This window comes from Leptodactylus fuscus, chromosome 2 (genome assembly GCF_031893055.1).
Source record: "Leptodactylus fuscus isolate aLepFus1 chromosome 2, aLepFus1.hap2, whole genome shotgun sequence".
Classification (NCBI taxonomy): Eukaryota; Metazoa; Chordata; class Amphibia; order Anura; family Leptodactylidae; genus Leptodactylus; species Leptodactylus fuscus.
In genome coordinates, this window is record NC_134266.1 from 48,128,097 (window position 1) to 48,147,068 (window position 18,972).

The window sequence follows — 18,972 nt, forward strand, 5'->3', positions numbered from 1 at the left end:
CAAGTCTCCTAAAGGCAGAGGTCCCTGTGCTTTGTCCTCCGCTCCTCCATTCTTTTATATTTTTGTCATATATGCTTTTTATCTAAAGGCCTGGAGTTCATAGACCACTTATCGCAGCCATAAATTTTGCCTCATTCTTCATAGTGATTTTTGCTCACAACATTGACTTTTATGAAGACGTCATGAGCAGTAATGTTTCTGGCAGCACAATATTTTGCCACGTACAGATGTAGCAGAGTTGACCCGACTTTATTCAGCAGGACACATTGCTATAGTGTGGTAGCTTGTCACAGGAGATGACAAAAGACAATATATACAGTACAGACCAAAAGTTTGGACATACCTTCTCATTCAAAGAGTTTTCTGTATTTTCATGACTGAGAATTGTAGATTCACACTGAAGGCATCAAAACTATGAAGTAACACATGTGGAGTTATATACTTAACAAAAAAGTGTGAAACAACTGAAAATCTGTCTTATATTCTAGGTTCTTCAATGTAGCCACCTTTTGCTTTGATTCCTGCTTTGCACACTCTTGATTGGGATTGGCATTCTCTTGATGAGCTTCAAGAGGTAGTCACCGGAAATGGTCTTCCAACAGTCTTGAAGGAGTTCCTAGAGATGCTTAGCACTTGTTGGCCCTTTTGCCTTCATTCTGCGGTCCAGCTCACCCCAAACCATCTCGATTGGGTTCAGGTCTGGTGACTATGGAGGCCAGGTCATCTGGCGTAGCACCCCATCACTCTCCTTCTTGGTCAGATAGCCCTTACACAGTCTGGAGGCGCTTGTGGTCATTGTCCTGTTGAAAAATAAATAATGGTCCAACTAAACGCAAACTGGATGGAATAGTATTCCGCTGCAAGATGCTGTGGTAGTCATGCTGGTTCAGTATGCCTTCAATTTTGAATAACTCCCCAACAGTGTCACCAACAAAGCACCCCCACACTATCACGCCTCCTCCTCCATGCTTCACGGTGGGAACCAGACATGTAGAGTCCATCCGTTCACCTTTTCTGCGTTGCACAAAGACACGGTGGTTGGAACCAAAGATCTCAAATTTGGACTCATCGGACCAAAGCACAGATTTCCACTGGTGTAATTTCCATTCCTTGTGTTCTTTAGTCTCTTCTGCTTGTTGCCTGTCCTTAGCAGTGGTTTTCTAGCAGCTATTTTACCATGAAGGCCCGCTGCTACACAGTCTCCTCTTACCAGTTGTTGTAGAGATGTGTCTTCTGCTAGAACTCTGTGTGGCATTGACCTGGTCTCTAATCTGAGCTGCTGTTAACCTGCGATTTCTGAGGCTGGTGACTCGGATGAACTTATCCTCCGCAGCAGAGGTGACTCTTGGTCTTCCTTTCCTGGGGCGGTCCTCATGTGAGTCAGTTTCTTTGTAGCGCTTGATGGTTTTTGCAACTGCACTTGGAGGCACTTTCAAAGTTTACCCAATTTTTCCGACTGACTGACCGACCTTCATTTCTTAAAGTATTGATGGCCACTCGTTTTTCTTTACTTAGCTGCTTTTTTCTTGCCATAATACAAATTCTAACAGTCTACTCAGTAGGACTGTCAGCTGTGTATACACCTGACTTCTGAACAACACAACTGATGGTGCCAACCCCATTTATAAGGCAAGAAATCCCACTTATTAAACCTGACAGGGCACAACTGTGAAGTGAAAACCATTTCCGGTGACTACCTCTTGAAGCTCATCAAGAGAATGCCAAGAGTGTGCAAAGCAGGAATCAAAGCAAAAGGTGGCTACATTGAAGAACCTAGAATATAAGACAGATTTTCAGTTGTTTCACACTCTTTTGTTAAGTATATAACTCCACATGTGTTAATTCATAGTTTTGATGCCTTCAGTGTGAATCTACAATTTTCATAGTCATGAAAATACAGAAAACTCTTTGAATGAGAAGGTGTGTCCAAACTTTCGGTCTGTACTGTATATATATATATATATATATATATATATATATATATATATATATATATATATATATATATTTTTTTTGTTGTCTTCTGTAATTAGATTTTACATTGCAAACATTTATCCGGCTGCAGAGAGTCGGGTTGAATCTGCTTTATCTGTACTGCATCTCTTGTTCTTGTGGTTACGTATTAAAGGACATATATAGAACCATATTTCGGGGCAGATTATTTTATTTCCGTTGAATATAGAATAAATAGCTTTGCCTATTTTATTCTCGCTTAATTCTGTATTGCAGGTTTTTTTTTCACATTGAGTTGTAAGATGGAATTTTATGGTTTTGCTTTTGGTGAAATATTCTGTTTTTGAGTTTATTTTTGTAACGTTTTATAGAGTAGTGTTATATTTTGCTTTGGCGTTTGACTAGCTTTTACCTTGTTTTCGCTGTGGTTTTTTTTTTCTTTTCCTTTTTTTCGTCTTGTATTCATCCTGCGGTATTAGAGCTCTGCATGGACGTTTTTGTTGGTTCATACTTTCAGTTCATCAGTCATTGTGAAGCCGAGGTCTTCTGTAGTTTAGTACATTGCCCGCTAGCTTGTCACAAGCCCTCTTGTCATAATCTGGAGTGACTGCCTCCTTCATCGCAAGCTTCTCTTCCCCTCGAATGGCTTTTACGGAGGAAGCCTGCACGTAAATGGATAACTGTGTGGGCTGTGTAGGATTGGTGCTCGTAATGCAAATCCAGGTCTTTCTTTTTGATGGGATTTGCTGTATTGTGCTTTCAGCTTCTGCAGAGACCGTGGAGACCTCCCGTTGGACTGAAGAAGAAATGGAAATTGCTAAAAAAGGTAACGCTTTCAAGTTTGGCTTCTGTGGATTTCTCCAGTGAGATGTAGACGCTGCTGAAACTTTTTAGAGTTTTTGTTTTGTGTGTTGTTTTCGATGTAGTTGTGGCATTTGTTTGCTCCTAGATATTATTGCAAGCTATGTATTGCTATATGTGGCTATGTGGCTCCTTAGCCCTAATTCCTGTAGTGTAGTGACATGCAAATGGTTCAGTCTTAAGGGCTCGGTGCCCCCCTAAGCCCTTTCTCCACTGGACAGAGATTGGCAAAAAAAAGCAGGTCACATGGTCACACATAGTGCTGCCAGTTGTGCTATCAATCTCATTGGGGCCCTGTACTCTGTGGTTTTCTTTCCTTGTACTTGGGAATGATCAAAGTAAGAACTCCTTTTAGGGGGTTTCTTGAAACAAACGGAAAGTGCAGCACCCCAAAATCGTGTATTAATACAATTTTTAGCATTTTTTTTTGTTTTGTTTTGCGCTTTAGTAGTAAATCATTAATAGCGATGACTTGAGGCTGCCGAAGTTTACATGGATTTCTCAATTTCATGAATTGATGCAACAAAAAATAAGGTCAAGGATGTAAAGCTGGCTGTGCACATGAGATTAATGTTGTCCTGCTTGGAGCTTTGGTTCTCCTACAGGGGAAGATTGGGTTGTTTGATTTCCACATGCCTGATCCTTTTGGTTCTGTGGGAAGAAAACATCCTCCAGGGGAGTCCGGCAATGGCTTACTCCTTTCTTCCCATGAAAACCCATACACGTTCAACCAAGAGTAGCTGTGCATATGTATGGGGATAGGTTGGTTGGCTGACATCTGTCTTATGTGTGTGGCCAGCCTAAAGCTTTATTCAGATGACCGGCATTGATGGGAGAGTGACCCAGATTTACCAACAGTGCATCATATTTATCACAGTGTACCAGATTTACCAACAGTGCATCAGATTTATCATAGTGCCTCAGATTTACCAACAGTGCCTCAGATTTACCAACAGTGCATCAGATTTATCACAGTGCATCAGATTTATCACAGTGCATCAGATTTATCACAGTGCCCCAGATTTAGCACAGTGCCCCAGATTTAGCACAGTGCCCCAGATTTATCACAGTGCCCCAGATTTATCACAGTGCCCCAGATTTATCACAGTGCCCCAGATTTATCACAGTGCCCCAGATTTATCACAGTGCCCCAGATTTATCACAGTGCCCCAGATTTATCACAGTGCCCCAGATTTATCACAGTGCCCCAGATTTATCACAGTGCCCCAGATTTATCACAGTGCCCCAGATTTATCACAGTGCCCCAGATTTATCACAGTGCCCCAGATTTATCACAGTGCCCCAGATTTATCACAGTGCCCCAGATTTATCACAGTGCCCCAGATTTATCACAGTGCCCCAGATTTATCACAGTGCCCCAGATTTATCACAGTGCCCCAGATTTATCACAGTGCCCCAGATTTATCACAGTGCCCCAGATTTATCACAGTGCATCAGATTTATTACAGTGCACCAGATTTATCACAGTGTCCCAGATTTATCAGTGTACCAGATTTACCAACAGTGCCCCAGATTTATCACAGTGCCCCAGATTTATCACAGTGCCCCAGATTTATCACAGTGCCCCAGATTTATCACAGTGCCCCAGATTTATCACAGTGCCCCAGATTTATCACAGTGCCCCAGATTTATCACAGTGCCCCAGATTTATCACAGTGCCCCAGATTTATCACAGTGCCCCAGATTTATCACAGTGCCCCAGATTTATTACAGTGCACCAGATTTATCACAGTGCCCCAGATTTACCAACAGTGCATCAGATTTACCAACAGTGCACCAGATTTATCACAGTGGCTGCAGCTGGATGATAAATATGGGGTATCTTTAGACTTTCTAGCCTACATTTATACTACCTATTTGTTTGTTTACTTTGAGATAAAATTTTTCGAATGGGGCCCGGTTTTTTTTGCGCATGGTGGTACATTTAAGCAACGCCCCCTTTCTGAGAATTTATACCCACATAACTAGCAAGTCAAAAATTGTAGCCCAAAGTAGATGTGCCATTTGTACACCAGTGTCTAGTTGTCATTGATATAGTAAATCTGGGCCAGTCTGTATTTGGAGCCCATGGATCACGCGGTTTCCATAGGCTTGAGTCTATTCAGGGATCTGTACAAATGGGCAAAAATAGGACGTGTCCTGTGTTTTGACTGATCGTTCACACGGTCCATCAAAAAGACTGACGTAAATCAAATCAGCCCAATAGACTGTTCTGAAAACGGTCAAGTGACATTGTGTGAATAAAGCCTAAGGCTATTTCACGAATACTGTTCAGAACAAGATTTAAAAAAAAAAAAAACAAAAAAAAAAAAACGTCGCCTCTGCCCCGGTGCAGCCTCAGTTCTCCGTTTTTTGTGTTTTTTTTTTGCAGCTTCAGTTATTCTGGCTATTTCTGATTTACATAGCTGGAGTGCTGTTTATTTTTTTTTTTTTTTTTTTTTATGGTACTTTTTTTTTTTTTTTAAAAATAACGCATTGTAAACATGATAATGGCTTTAGGATACTTCTTTTGCTTTCTGCCCCCTCCCATTGAATTGGTCTGTGTACTGTGTGATGGATTTGCATGTGTTTGTGTGCATGCCTTTCATCTGCACTTGTGCTGTGTTGTGAGGGTTTCCATAAAAACTGGTGGTAATAAACCTACTAAGCTATGATAATGCACAAAAATATTTTTTATAAAAACTTGTGGTAAAAAAAAAAAAAGACAGAGGTTTTGGCTGGAGAACCCGCTCCTGGCGTCTTTGACCTCCATAAAGAAGGCAAAAAGTCTTTACCTGGGATGACTCTGTAATCCTCTGCTAATACAGTCACACAATATGATTAGCGGGGCAGCGGAGAGTTTTGGCAGGGCTTGACACATGGCTTCAGTTCATTTCAGGTGAACAGAGCAGGAAGGAAAGAAACTGACAGCCTGTGTGACTTTGGAAGACATTTAGCAGCCGTTGTTTCTGCAGCGAGAACTTGGCTCCAAGGAGACTTGTGATGAGAATGGTTTCTGTGCACAACCTCTTGGATACGCTCAACATTTCATGTGATGCTTTCTATGTCCTTTAAAGGGGTTGTCCGGTAGGGGGTAAAAAGTGTAATAGGCATATAATGAGTAAACAAAAACCCAAAAACAATTTTAGTACTCGCCTCTCCAATCCTGTTGTGATGCTGCGTGTTGCCCTGCTGCCTTCTCTGGACACTCGGGAATGCTGCTCAGCTGCTGCAGGTCACCATTGTGGCCACTGATGGGCGAGCTATCATTTTGTGTGTGTTCAGAGGGGTCAGAAAGTAGATCAGAGAGGTGAGTACTGCCTTTTACATATAGATATATAATATATCGTATGCCTGTTTATGTCCGCTTATATTCTTGTTGGACAGCCCCTTCAACCAGTTTGTGAAATTGAGTGAAAGTCACTGCGATAGAGAACATGGTGTCAGCCTCAAATCTGTATATATTCTACAGTAGGGTGTCTTCTTCATTCACAAAGGGTTTCTATTGCAGAGCAAAATGGGGCCAAGCGAGTATCAATTGCTGTTGTACAATTTGTGGCACACATGGACTCGCATTGCTCAACCCACTACAAGCACAACCAACAAAGGTTCAGTTCACTGCAAAATATGCATCGTACATGGTAGGACGCTTGTGTAAAGCCCATTAAAAAGAACATTTCAGGCTAGGTTCACATCTGCGTTGGAATCTCATTAGTCTTTCTAAGGGATTGTTCACATCTGCGCCCGGTCTCTGTTAAAACAGGTTTCCGTTTCCTGCACAAAACTGAGCAAGAGACGGAAACCTGCAGGACTCTTTCATACCCATTCATTTGAATGGGTTTGAAAGATGTCCAGCCGTGAGCGCCAGTGAGCGTTTTATGCTCTCCACCGCGAAACCTTTTTTTTTTTTTTTTTTTTTTAAATCGGACACAGAGTTGGACATGCAGTACTCTGTGTCCGGTTGGAAAAAAAAACAAAACAGTTTCGCGGCGGAGAGCATAAAACGCTCACCGCCGGACCCGGTCTGACAGCTTTCCGTCTTCTGCATGTGCCAGTGTGAACCTATCATCAGTCGCGGAAATCAAGTTATTGGCGATTCATGCTACACAACCTTCATATGCCTGGGACGCTACGTCTATGACTAGGTCACGCGTGACAACGAAATCCTGAGAAATCTCACTGGTTGCGTTGCATAATCTATTACTAACATCTGTATTGTACTAACCTTCGGGCCTGCTATAATTCTATTCCCTGCAGGCAGTATTTAATATGGGGTATGTTTTCTCTTTCTGGGTGTCAGAAGGAAAATGTAGATTTTTCTACCAGGTTTTTAATCCAGTACGGTCGTGTGTGTTATTTGTCTTCCTGTCATTTGTTTTTGCAGCCTCACTCTTGCCCTAGCCATATTTTACCTAGTAAGTGCGCTCCGATCAGGGTCGCTTCATTTCTGCGGTTTTGTAATTTGGAAGGCGTTTTGGCCCTGATAAGACTCCCTTTATATTCTCCTGTGGTTGCGCAGCAGGAGAATTGAACGTTTGTCAGACTTCCCTATATATTGAGAGGTCTCGGCAATGGATCAATGATCGACATAGGGGATCCTTATAGCAAAAAGGCATTGTTATGTGGACACCCCCTTTAAATTTTAGCAGTGCTCCATGGAGATGTTAATGCAGGCCCTGCGAGACTGTTCCAATAAACAACACTAATGCCAGTTGATGGCAGCTCATGAAGCGGATGACGTCTGTTGTCTTCTTGAAGGCTCGCTAGGCTGTGTAACCTAGAATTTTACTTGGACTGTGTTTGAGATTGCATTCTTTCCAGTATCCTGTTATTATATAACTTGTAAGTGTCCTAATTTGGGATTTTCTGTTTTGGCATTAAATATATTAACAGTTTATCTTGTGGTTACTGGAAGTGATATTGTACTCTGTTTCCTATAATTCAAAGAGGTCCCATTGGTCTGTGTTTGTGTTTTGGCAGGCTTGGTGGAACATGGTCGTAACTGGGGGGCCATCGCCAAGATGGTTGGAACGAAGAGTGAAGCCCAGTGTAAAAACTTCTACTTTAATTACAAAAGGAGACACAATCTGGACAACTTACTGCAGCAGCACAAGCAGAAAGTAAGTATGGGGGAAAGGGCGATTCGTTTAACATAAAGTTCAAGGGAACCTGTCACCAGTTTGGGGGCCTCTAAACCACTTTTTGCTGCTTTGGTTTAGTGCTCCAAACCTTGTTAACAGGGATTTGCAACCTCTAAGTGTATTACATGCTGGTAAATTATCCATAGGATACTGTAGGTCATGAATATCTGATCTGTAGGGGTCTGGCTCTCAGACCCTGCACAGAAAAGCTGTTTCGGCAGCCTCCAGGCATCAGAAGCTGCCGTAGTGATCAAGAGAACGTGAAGCCTGCTCCTATTCGAGTACTGGGAGTGAAGCTGCTGCTGCAAAAGCTGATCTGTGCAGGGTCTGGGTGTCAGACCCGCCACATATCAGATACAGATTAGCAAGCAATCTGTAATTTATCTGTTGCAGCAAAGTCAAGTTATACATGTTTGAAAGCATAAAAAGTCACATGTAAATTACCCTAAGTAGTCATGTGGGCGGGGAGCAGCCTCAGACTAGTCATGCTGCCCAAGAGATGTGATTAGCAAGGGGGTAGTATGACTACTCTAAAGCTGCTCCCCACCCACATGAATATTTAGGGTAATTTACATATGACTCTTTATGCTTTCAAACATGTATAACTTCACTTTGCGGCAACAAAAAGATTACAGGGGGCAGCAGCACTTCATCCTGCTCATAATGGGGCCAGTTTATGGTGGAAAAACAACCGAATGGGATCCCATCAATGACTGCACCGCTCAGGCTTTACAGATGACCCTTTATTTTTACACACGTTACAGGGAGCGGCTCTGTGTACCATGGCTCTGCAACCATGTCAGGGGGATACTCCCTTCAAAAAAAAAAAATAAGGCTGATTCCAGAACCAGATTTATTGATGGGTCATATAGAAAATGTTGATCTTTTGCATTGCTGAAACTCTAACAAGGTTTTTCTTTTTGCAGTCTCCTCGGAGGCCACGAGAGGAGAGAGATGTCTCACAGTGTGAAAGTGTGGCCTCTACTGTGTCTGCCCAGGAGGATGAAGACAACGAAGGCTCAAATGATGAGGAGAATCCCGAAGACAGTGATGGTGATGTTTTATTTTTTTGGGGAGAGGTTTTTTTTTTTTCTTCCAATCATTGGTATAGAGTGATCCGATTTGTAAAGTCAAAAGACAGATCAGTACTTCTGTACTAGAGCAGTAACATTACTCTCCAGATGGTATATAATTATACATGTAGTACATGATTCACACGTATGCATAAGTTGTCATTCTATACACGTTAAAGATAAACTAAGAGTAGGTATGAAATAGTCATGGCTACGTTCACGTCTGTGCTGGGATGTCCTCTGCTCTGGTCTGTCGGAGGACTAGAACCACAGACGACATACAGACACCGACGGAAATCATTGACTGTGACTTAGTCAGTAGCGCGTGCAGGACTTTTTCGTCTTATTTAGGTGGACACTGTGACCCTGACACGTGTGAACATAGCCTAACTCTGTCACCGTTTGATCTGGGATCCAGTTGCTAAGAAAAATCCTTTAAACATTGTTCACATTGATACATTTTGCTGCAGGTGCAGAAAACAGTTCAGACACTGAAAGCGCTCCATCTCCTTCACCTGTGGACGGGCCTAAGCAAGCTGACGAGACAACAGACCGAACCACTTCTTCCTTACCTAGAGCTGCTTCTCCTGAGCAAGATCCTTTGAGCAAACCTGTACCTAGTGTATCCCCCTCTACCGCTGCGCAAAATGCAAAGACCCCCGAGAACCAGTTCCCAGAATTGCAGGTTAAAGAAGAAATTAACCCTGAACCTGAGGAAGCCATGGAGGTTGGGGAGAGGAGTGACAGTTCAGAACCCAAACCAGCTCCCAGTCTTCAAGTTAATACCAAAGTGGAACCCATTGAGGCTGATATGAAACTACCCGAAAGTGCCCAAGTTAAAATAGAAGACGATACCAAAGACCGGGAGATGGAAAGGAGTAAGGAGAAATCAGAACCTGCAGATATGGATTATCCCACCAACCAGATGCCAACCCATGGACGGCAGGATTCACACTCTGACAATGACTCCAGTGCCACATGTAGTGCAGACGAAGATGTAGATGGAGAGCCTGATAGGTCAAGGTGAGGGGGTGCTGATAAAGTAGAACACACATCCTTTTCCCTAAAGATTAATAAATGTATTTAATATGGATTCAGAGATGCACACGGGTGTTAAATCACTTTTGTTTGCCCCTTCCCCTTTTAGAGTGTACACCATTGAATCAAAGCCCTCGATGTTGAATCCAGCAGGCACAATTCTGATCTCGCCTGCGTTGAAGCAAGGAGCGTTAGATCTGCAGCAGTTACATCATCGCGCTGCTGTCATACCACCCATGGTAAGTCAGATGTGCCGCTAGTCCTGTTACCTTTAACCATTATGTAAGAGTTGTATCTGTGTCTGGTATATGTGCCTTTTATAGCCTGGTATCATTATGGCTTTTATGCTTGATGGGTACTGCAGTATTATGGTGCTGATTTCTACTGTCCCCTATTATTATGACGATGATGATGATAACTGGTGTAGATAGGGTGCAATACACTGAAGTGTCATAGACAACGGGATTCGTCGCTGTCCCTGGTGGGTTCAGGCAATACCTGTATGTTCTCATTAGGATTCGCACTCACGGTGCAGCTGTCCTATATGGTCGCCATTGAACACTCAGCTTTGCTTGTGACAGTGAGTGTGCACCCTTTTTTATTATTTAGGAGTTTTTCGTGTGAAAGGGGTTTTTGTTTATTTAAGCATTCAGCCAAGACTTTTCATTGTGCTGATACCCAAGAATGCTCTCAAAGCCTTCTTGGCCCTTTTTTTTGGAGCCGGTGCAAGTCGCTCTAATAAACTTGTGAGTTAACCTTTGTTTATTCTTTTATGAAAAAAAAAATTCCATTCTGTTGACTATTAGCAACTTTTGCAATATATTTTATTGGTGTAAAATACTTCATCCCTCTCCTTTCTGCTAAATTGCTCAGTTCCCTGGAGATGGTAGAGAGCTCACACTGGCCGGGTTATACTAGTCTATGGAGAGGGGAGTGCAAGGAGTATAGCAAGTGAGATCCATAGCTATAAGCTGTGTCAGATGGCGGGAAGGGTTTAGCACAACAGGCTTTAGCCATGCTGAGCTGTATAAATGTGAATGAAGCTCTGAGGACTGATATCTTACTGTCTGCAACAGATCTTCTATGTCTCTCTGCTTCTCACTTCCTTGGCTGCTCTTCCTCTTATCCCTCCCATCTCCATAGAGTTGTATGATCTTGCTTTAATAAAAGATTGTAATGTGTGTCAAAAGATGTCTACAGATCCACTGTGTCTGAATGTAACCTTAGGAGGGCAACAGTGTATAACAACCTTCTTTTTTCTTGTTGTGTAGAGAACTTTTTCATTCCTAGTGTTTTATCATATTTTCCAGGTTTCTTGCAGCCCTGGAAATCTATCAACAGGGGCACCAGTGTCCGCTAACAGTTTCTCCCTGTACCAGCGACATCTTCAGTCTTTGCATGATAGCAGCTTACTAGAAGAACAAAGACAGAGACAAGAACAGCTCAGTATGGATAGTAGAAGATCGGCCAGTCCGGCTAACCTGTCCAAAAGTCCAAGTATTGAATGGGAAGGTAATGATTGCTAAGCAAAAGCCAGAAACCTTATATGTTCTCCTGTGTGCAGCCGTCCTCAGCTGGGTACAGGGTTATACAGGGTTATGTAACTTGTTTTCCCACCGAGTTACATGTGTTGTAACGTTATACCGTTTTGCAACAAAGCAAAAAAACTACATTCCCCAATACATTGCGCACCCCTTAGGCTTGAAAGGCCTTACCTCTGTGGCTATCTGCTGTACAGAGGAACTGATGTGAGTGGCCATGTGATGTGTTTTTCATCGGGAAGCATTCATCAGATTATGTGGATATGGATCACTCTGCTGCTGGATCTTTTCCAGGCTCTGGAAACATTGGCAGCGGCTCAGCTGTTCTGTTCTAAATGTTGCTGCACAAATCCCAGAATATTTACCCTGGCACTTGACCACTAAAGGCTTGCTGCCAGCTAAAGCTGTTTTCACATAAGGTAACAAACATGTTGAGAGCCTTATCTTTCATGTGGACCTTTTATTGTTTACTTGGCCAATTAATGATTAATGGCTATTCTGTCATTTCGGTTTAATGAATAGTGAACCTGTGTTATGCCATACTATAAAAGATGGATATTGGTAGACATGTTACTTAGACTAAGTGCGGTGGGAAAAGCTAATGGCCACCTATGACACTAGGCCTAGACAGTAAGTCTCCATGCACACGTCCGAGTGTGCAATCTGAGGGGGCGTCCAATGGTCCGTTTGATTCTGATTAAAACAGAGCAGGAAGAACCCATAGACAGAGGTGAATCACAGAATGCGCTGGATGTCACTGAAAGTGTCATCCAAGCACATTCTGCTGAAAAATTGGCCCTAACCCATCTACATGGGGTCTAACCTTTTGCCTTTCATCTTTCCAGTATGCATTGTGCAGCTAAATGCACTTTTCTATACAGAAGGATACTGCATTAACCCACCCCAAAACTACACATACGAATATGAACCTACAGTGCCTACAAGTAGTATTCAACCCCCTGCAGATTTAGAGTCACTGACGGGTAATTTACTCAAGGTACTAAACTGGATCACTGTAGGAGTAAATACTAAAACATAACTTTTACTAATATTTGTTTAAAATTGGCCTAAATAAAATGATAACACAATTGCAGTATGACTTCACTATTATCAGGCAACAATTAGTATTTTTATTGCCTTCCCTATACAGTCATCTACAAAATAACTTTTTCCCATATGTAGCTCTCAGTTTGTTGAGAACCACACAGTTTACCCCTTGATATCTGGGTACTAACAAATGCAGAGACCAGAGACCCAGTTGATCAGGTAGCAATCAACATCTCCCACCAGGTGAATGAAAGCTCTGTGGTCTATATACTACATATGCAAGGCTGGCTGTGGCACAATGTGGCACCATGATTTGGGGTGTGGGGCTGTGGGGCGCTTCCTGGCCACCAGGAGTAACTCTCATGTTGAGCATAATCAGTTGGTCCTCGACCTTTTGGAATTCATCCTCAAGCACAATTATTTTGTGTTTAATGGCCGCTTCTTCCACCAGTCGATCGGGACTGCGATGGGCAGTCCCGTCGCACCATATTTCGCAAATTTATATCTCGACTGGTGGGAGGAGCGGCTGGTATTTACAGAGGAAAATGAATTCTACACATCTAAAATCCAAAACTGGATGAGATTTATAGATGATATATTACTATTCTGGACGGGGACTGAGCAGGAGTTTAATACTTTCATTGGGACACTAAACACTAATGATATTAATTTAAAATTTACATCTACCATTAGTGCAAAAGAAATTACATTTTTGGATTTGAAAATCCTAATTGATGACCAGGGTTGTGTCTCAACTGATTTGTTCCGAAAAGATACTGCCACAAATAGCTTGCTCTCATGGAAGAGTTACCATCCCTATTCCCTTCGTAAAGGAATACCAAGGGGCCAATACTTACGTATGCAACGCAATTGCTCCTCATTCAAGGATTTTAAAACAGCTAGCGATGATCTGACCAATAGATTCGTAGAGCGAGGATACCCTGGGGAGGTACTTCAGGAAGCCTATGAATATGCGGCAAATAAAGATCGTACCTCTCTCCTCAATCCTTGCCCAAAATCGAACTTGGAAAACCAAATTCGTATAATTGGTACATACGACAGCCGGTGTACGGAAGTAAGAAACATTCTCACCAAACATTGGGATGTCCTTAAACTAGACACCGATATTCAACAAATGTTAACACCACATCCATCAGTAACCTACCGTAGAGGGAGGAATCTGCAGGACAGATTAATACATAGTCATCTATCCCCTCTAACCGACACCTCCTGGTTATCTAAATGTGTTCCAAATGGGAACTTTCGGTGTGGACATTGTAAGGCCTGTAATTTTGTTAAAATGGGCTCAGAGTTTACCAGTGTAACCACCGGGAAATCATTTGAGGTCCGAAGTTTTATAAACTGCCAAACAGCTGGCCTAGTGTATATGGCAACGTGTGGTTGTCCAAAAAATTACGTGGGTAAAACCAAGCGTAAGTTTTGTCGGCGAATTTTGGACCACATTGGCAACATAAGACGCAAGGATGATCGCCCCTTAAGCAGACATATGTGGGAGTACCATAGTGGCAACATGGAGGAGGTATCCTTCCAGGGTCTAGAAGTAATCAGAGCCCACCCGAGGGGAGGAGATTGGGACAAAAAGATCCTGCAAAAAGAGGCAGAGTGGACCTATAGACTTAAAAGTCTCTCCCCTAACGGTCTAAATGAAAATATCAACTTTAGTTGCTTTATATAAGGGGATTCTTCTATATATATTGCACTGTGGGATTACATATTAATAAAGATCACGCTCAGCTTTACGGACCTAGTGGCCATATACAACTGGCCCTAATAAGGGGCTTGGTTAGTAGCTCAGAAATTACAGGAAAAAGAAAAAGACATAGAGAACAGGGGACTTTAAGTTGCTCTGAATCCTCCATTGATATAACTGAGAACCCTCATGATTATGTATGAGGGGTCAGACATGGACGAGTCCGAGCAAATGTCATTTATGATGCATGACATTTGGTTAATGATAGGTCGTGCATAGAATACATAATGACTGTTGATATCTGTATATTATATATATTGTTGACTGTAATAGGCAATATTAAAATAATGCCTGCATGATGCATGATACTGTTTTCATAAGTTATCATGCATCTAACACAATGTTATGTATATACATATCCCCCCTTTAACTAGTGTCTGAGGTTAAGTTGAAAACCATTTTAGCAGCCTGGTATACTGTGGATGCAATGATAAATACAGGCTCCACAATATAGAAATACCTAGCAGCATATGTGAACATCACTGCAGAACGTTGTGATGAATGGAGCTATTTAAGGTCTGGCTGGGACCTGTTGTGCCACAGCCAGCCTTGCAATGGATCCTATGAGCACTCAATACATGATTGACACTCCCGGGAGGCAGCCAGACGTTACAGAAGGCGTGCCCAAGAGGAACACGCCACGTCATTGGTGGGCGGACCGGGAGGTGGGGCCTTTGCCTTAAATCCTTGAGCTAGTCGGCACGCACGCTGGCAGTACAGAGGTACCGTGTCCCACCATCAGGGGCACGGGAATTGCAGTTTTAACTGCAGAGACATCGTTTCCCATATCAATATCCTCCTGATGAGCTAGTTACCCTAGCGAAACGCTGCGTAGAGGGGAAACCAGGGACCTCTAAAGCAAATGGGGAGGACCTGGTAACTTAGTATAGCAGAGAAATTGGAGACTAAATAACTCTGGGGCCGTGCTGCATCTGGGCTCCTATGAGGCTGTAAGGTAGACAGTTTGACTAACACTACACAGGGAGAGATGAAACTACGGCTTGTGGCTAGGCTGCAGTGCTAGGAAGTGCTCCAGACCTTATTATTGGTATACTGTGGATGCAATGCTAAATACAGGCTCCACAATATAGAAATACCTAGCAGCATATGTGAACATCACTGCAAAACGTTGTGATGAATGGAGCTATTTAAGGTCTGGCTGGGACCTGTTGAGCCACAGCCAGCCTTGCATATGTAGTATATAGACCACAGAGCTTTCATTCACCTGGTGGGAGATGTTGATTGCTACCTGATCAACTGGGTCTCTGGTCTCTGCATTTGTTAGTACCCAGATATCAAGGGGTAAACTGTGTGGTTCTCAACAAACTGAGAGCTACATATGGGAAAAAGTTATTTTGTAGATGACTGTATAGGGAAGGCAATAAAAATACTAATTGTTGCCTGATAATAGTGAAGTCATACTGCAATTGTGTTATCATTTTATTTAGGCCAATTTTAAACAAATATTAGTAAAAGTTATGTTTTAGTATTTACTCCTACAGTGATCCACCCCTGCAGATTTAGCAGGTTTACACATTCGGAATTAACTTGGCATTGTGACATTTGGACTGTAGATCAGCCTGGAAGTGTGAAATGCACTGCAGCAAAAAAGAATGTTATTTCTTTAATTTTTTTTTTTAATTGTGAAAAGTTTATTCAGAGGGTCACTTATTATTCAACCCCTCAAACCACCAGAATTCTGTTTGGTTCCCCTAAAGTATTAAGAAGTAGTTCAGGCACAAAGAACAATGAGCTTCACATGTTTGGATTAATTATCTCTTTTTCCAGCCTTTTCTGACTATTTAAGACCCTCCCCAAACTTGTGAACAGCACTCATACATGGTCAACATGGGAAAGACAAAGGAGCATTCCAAGGCCATCAGAAACCAGATCGTGGAGGGTCACAAGGCTGACAAGGGGTACAAAACCCTTTCCAAGGAGTTGGGCCTACCTGTCTCCACTGTTGGGAGCATCATCCGGAAGTGGAAGGCTTATGGAACTACTGTTAGCCTTCCACGGCCTTCACAGCCTTTGAAAGTTTCCTCCCGTGCCGAGGCCAGGCTTGTCCGAAGAGTCAAGGCTAACCCAAGGACAACAAGGAAGGAGCTCCGGGAAGATCTCATGGCAGTGGGGACATTGGTTTCAGTCAATACCATAAGTAACGTACTCCACCGCAATGGTCTCCGTTCCAGACGAGCCCGTAAGGGACCTTTACTTTCAAAGCGTCATGTCAAGGCTCGTCTACAGTTTGCTCATGATCACTTGGAGGACTCTAAGACAGACTGGTTCAAGGTTCTCTGGTCTGATGAGACCAAGATTGAGATCTTTGGTGCCAACCTCACACGTGACGTTTGGAGACTGGATGGCACTGCATACGACCCCAAGAATACCATCCCTACAGTCAAGCATGGTGGTGGCAGCATCATGCTGTGGGGCTGCTTCTCAGCCAAGGGGCCTGGCCATCTGGTCCGCATCCATGGGAAGATGGATAGCACGGCCTACCTGGAGATTTTGGCCAAGAACCTCCGCTCCTCCATCAAGGATCTTAAGATGGGTCGTCATTTCATCTTCCAACAAGATAACGACCCAAAGCACACAGCCAAGAAAACCAAGGCCTGGTTCAAGAGGGAAAAAATCAAGGTGTTGCAGTGGCCTAGTCAGTCTCCTGACCTTAACCCAATTGAAAACTTGTGGAAGGAGCTAAAGATTAAAGCCCACATGAGACACCCAAAGAACCTAGATAACTTGGAGAAGATCTGCATGGAGGAGTGGGCCAAGATAACTCCAGAGACCTGTGCCGGCCTGATCAGGTCTTATAAAAGACGATTATTAGCTGTAATTGCAAACAAGGGTTATTCCACAAAATATTAAACCTAGGGGTTGAATAATAATTGACCCACACTTTTATGTTTAAAATTTATTAAAATGTAACTGAGCAACATAACTTTTTGGTTTGTAAGATTTATTATCTGTTAATAAATCCTGCTCTTGTTTGAAGGCTCTAACTTATTTGCATCTTATCAAACCTGCTAAATCTGCAGGGGGTTGAATACTACTTGTAGGCACTGTATGTGATGGACAGCACTGTATGATATCTGCCACAGTCCTCTGTTGGATGTAAATATCCCAAGTATATCCACCTGATATGAGCAGTTCTGGTCCAGAACATATGGTCCGTATATTGGTCATATTTCTCAGCCTGCTGTCCCATGATGATGATGATGATGATGACATAAAGCATAGATCACTATGATAGTGTGAGCCCTGGTGAGACTGTATTTTCCAGACCAGACCTGTCAGTGTTCAGGGACTCTTGTTATTGTATAGCATAGGTTTAAAGCTCCTTCTATTTTGCATGACCAAGTCTGATGCCCACATCATGAGGACTAGTAGTGTATAACGGCATATAACCTCAATGTGCTATCAATATGTTAATGAAAATAGTCGCCAAGCCTAGTTTTGGTCTGGTGGTCTAATAGTTGTCTGCATTTTATTATGAGCAGCGTAGTTTGTCAGTGTTTCTCATAAGGTGACTCTTTTCTTGGCAGGAAAATCTGTGTATATGCCATATTCTGCTGAAGTCAAGCGAGCCCTGGAGCATGAAGCTCAAATGCAAAACGCTGCACGCTCCATTTCACCATATAGGATGTCTCCAAGAGATGTCAGCAAAGCCTCTCCTCAAGCAGACCTGAATCCTGTCCGCTACTGTGTTCCTCCAGGTACTGCTGACTGTACAGTATTCAGTTGGTTATTGTTTCTCCTCCGTATTCTCAGTCTGTATGTCCGCCTCTGAACGCCATTTTGCTTTTAGTTCTAAAATTCTGAGCTGGTTAAAATCTGTCATAGATTCTCACAACTTTTTTTGCCCGTTCACACCAGTATACACCGAAATAAAAAAAAATGAATATCACCTACTCTACTGCTCCAACGTCACTTCTTCGATGGTCATCACAGGTCTTCACTGAGGCTGTAACCTACTGATATGCTGTACATGGACATGACCGCAGCAGCCAGTCGGTGGACTATATGCATCATCACGGCCAGGGCTTGGCTGCGGCGCTTGTGTCCATTTTACAGCAAGTCATCGCTGTGAGTAAAGAAAAGATCATTGGGGACCACTACAGTGAAAGGACATCTACTAGGAGTCATTTACTGCATACTGATATATAGAACTCCCATTAAGCTTGTGTCTTCAGAGAATTCCTTGCACATTACATATTTCTGTATATGATATGCCCTTCCGACTATATTCTGCCAATATTGGAGGTTCATTATTTAGCACTGATCACATGTTTTAGCAATGGCTAATACATTGCTGGTCAGTAATTACTTATAGGAGAGGAATTTAGATCCTCGTCTGTTAGGGTTTTTTTTTTTTGTTACCGTATTTTTAAGCCTGTGACCTCCTGACTGCTGTCCATACACTTGAACGTTCACTAACTGTACCTGATGTCAGACTCCAGTATGTATAATGCTTTTTTGTGTGCCAAGAAATGGGTGACACAGAGTTGGTTAGGAGCAGTGTTAGTCACTGGATCCTGAAAATT

General features: G+C 42.6%; 1 protein-coding gene across 5 annotated transcripts in view; it reads left to right on the plus strand.

Annotated features, from left to right (window-relative positions):
* NCOR1 (nuclear receptor corepressor 1) overlaps nucleotides 1–18,972 on the plus strand; it is a 125,774-nt gene that overhangs the window by 86,305 nt on the left and 20,497 nt on the right. For 4 of the 5 annotated variants that reach the window (XM_075263723.1, XM_075263721.1, XM_075263725.1 and 1 more), the window contains 7 exons: nucleotides 2,717–2,779; nucleotides 7,795–7,934; nucleotides 8,882–9,008; nucleotides 9,499–10,051; nucleotides 10,176–10,305; nucleotides 11,377–11,578; nucleotides 17,974–18,144. In XM_075263723.1, coding sequence (XP_075119824.1) covers nucleotides 2,717–2,779; nucleotides 7,795–7,934; nucleotides 8,882–9,008; nucleotides 9,499–10,051; nucleotides 10,176–10,305; nucleotides 11,377–11,578; nucleotides 17,974–18,144 — 1,386 coding nt within the window. The remainder of the gene's footprint in view (nucleotides 1–2,716; nucleotides 2,780–7,794; nucleotides 7,935–8,881; nucleotides 9,009–9,498; nucleotides 10,052–10,175; nucleotides 10,306–11,376; nucleotides 11,579–17,973; nucleotides 18,145–18,972) is intronic. The other variant, XM_075263724.1, reaches the window with a different exon arrangement.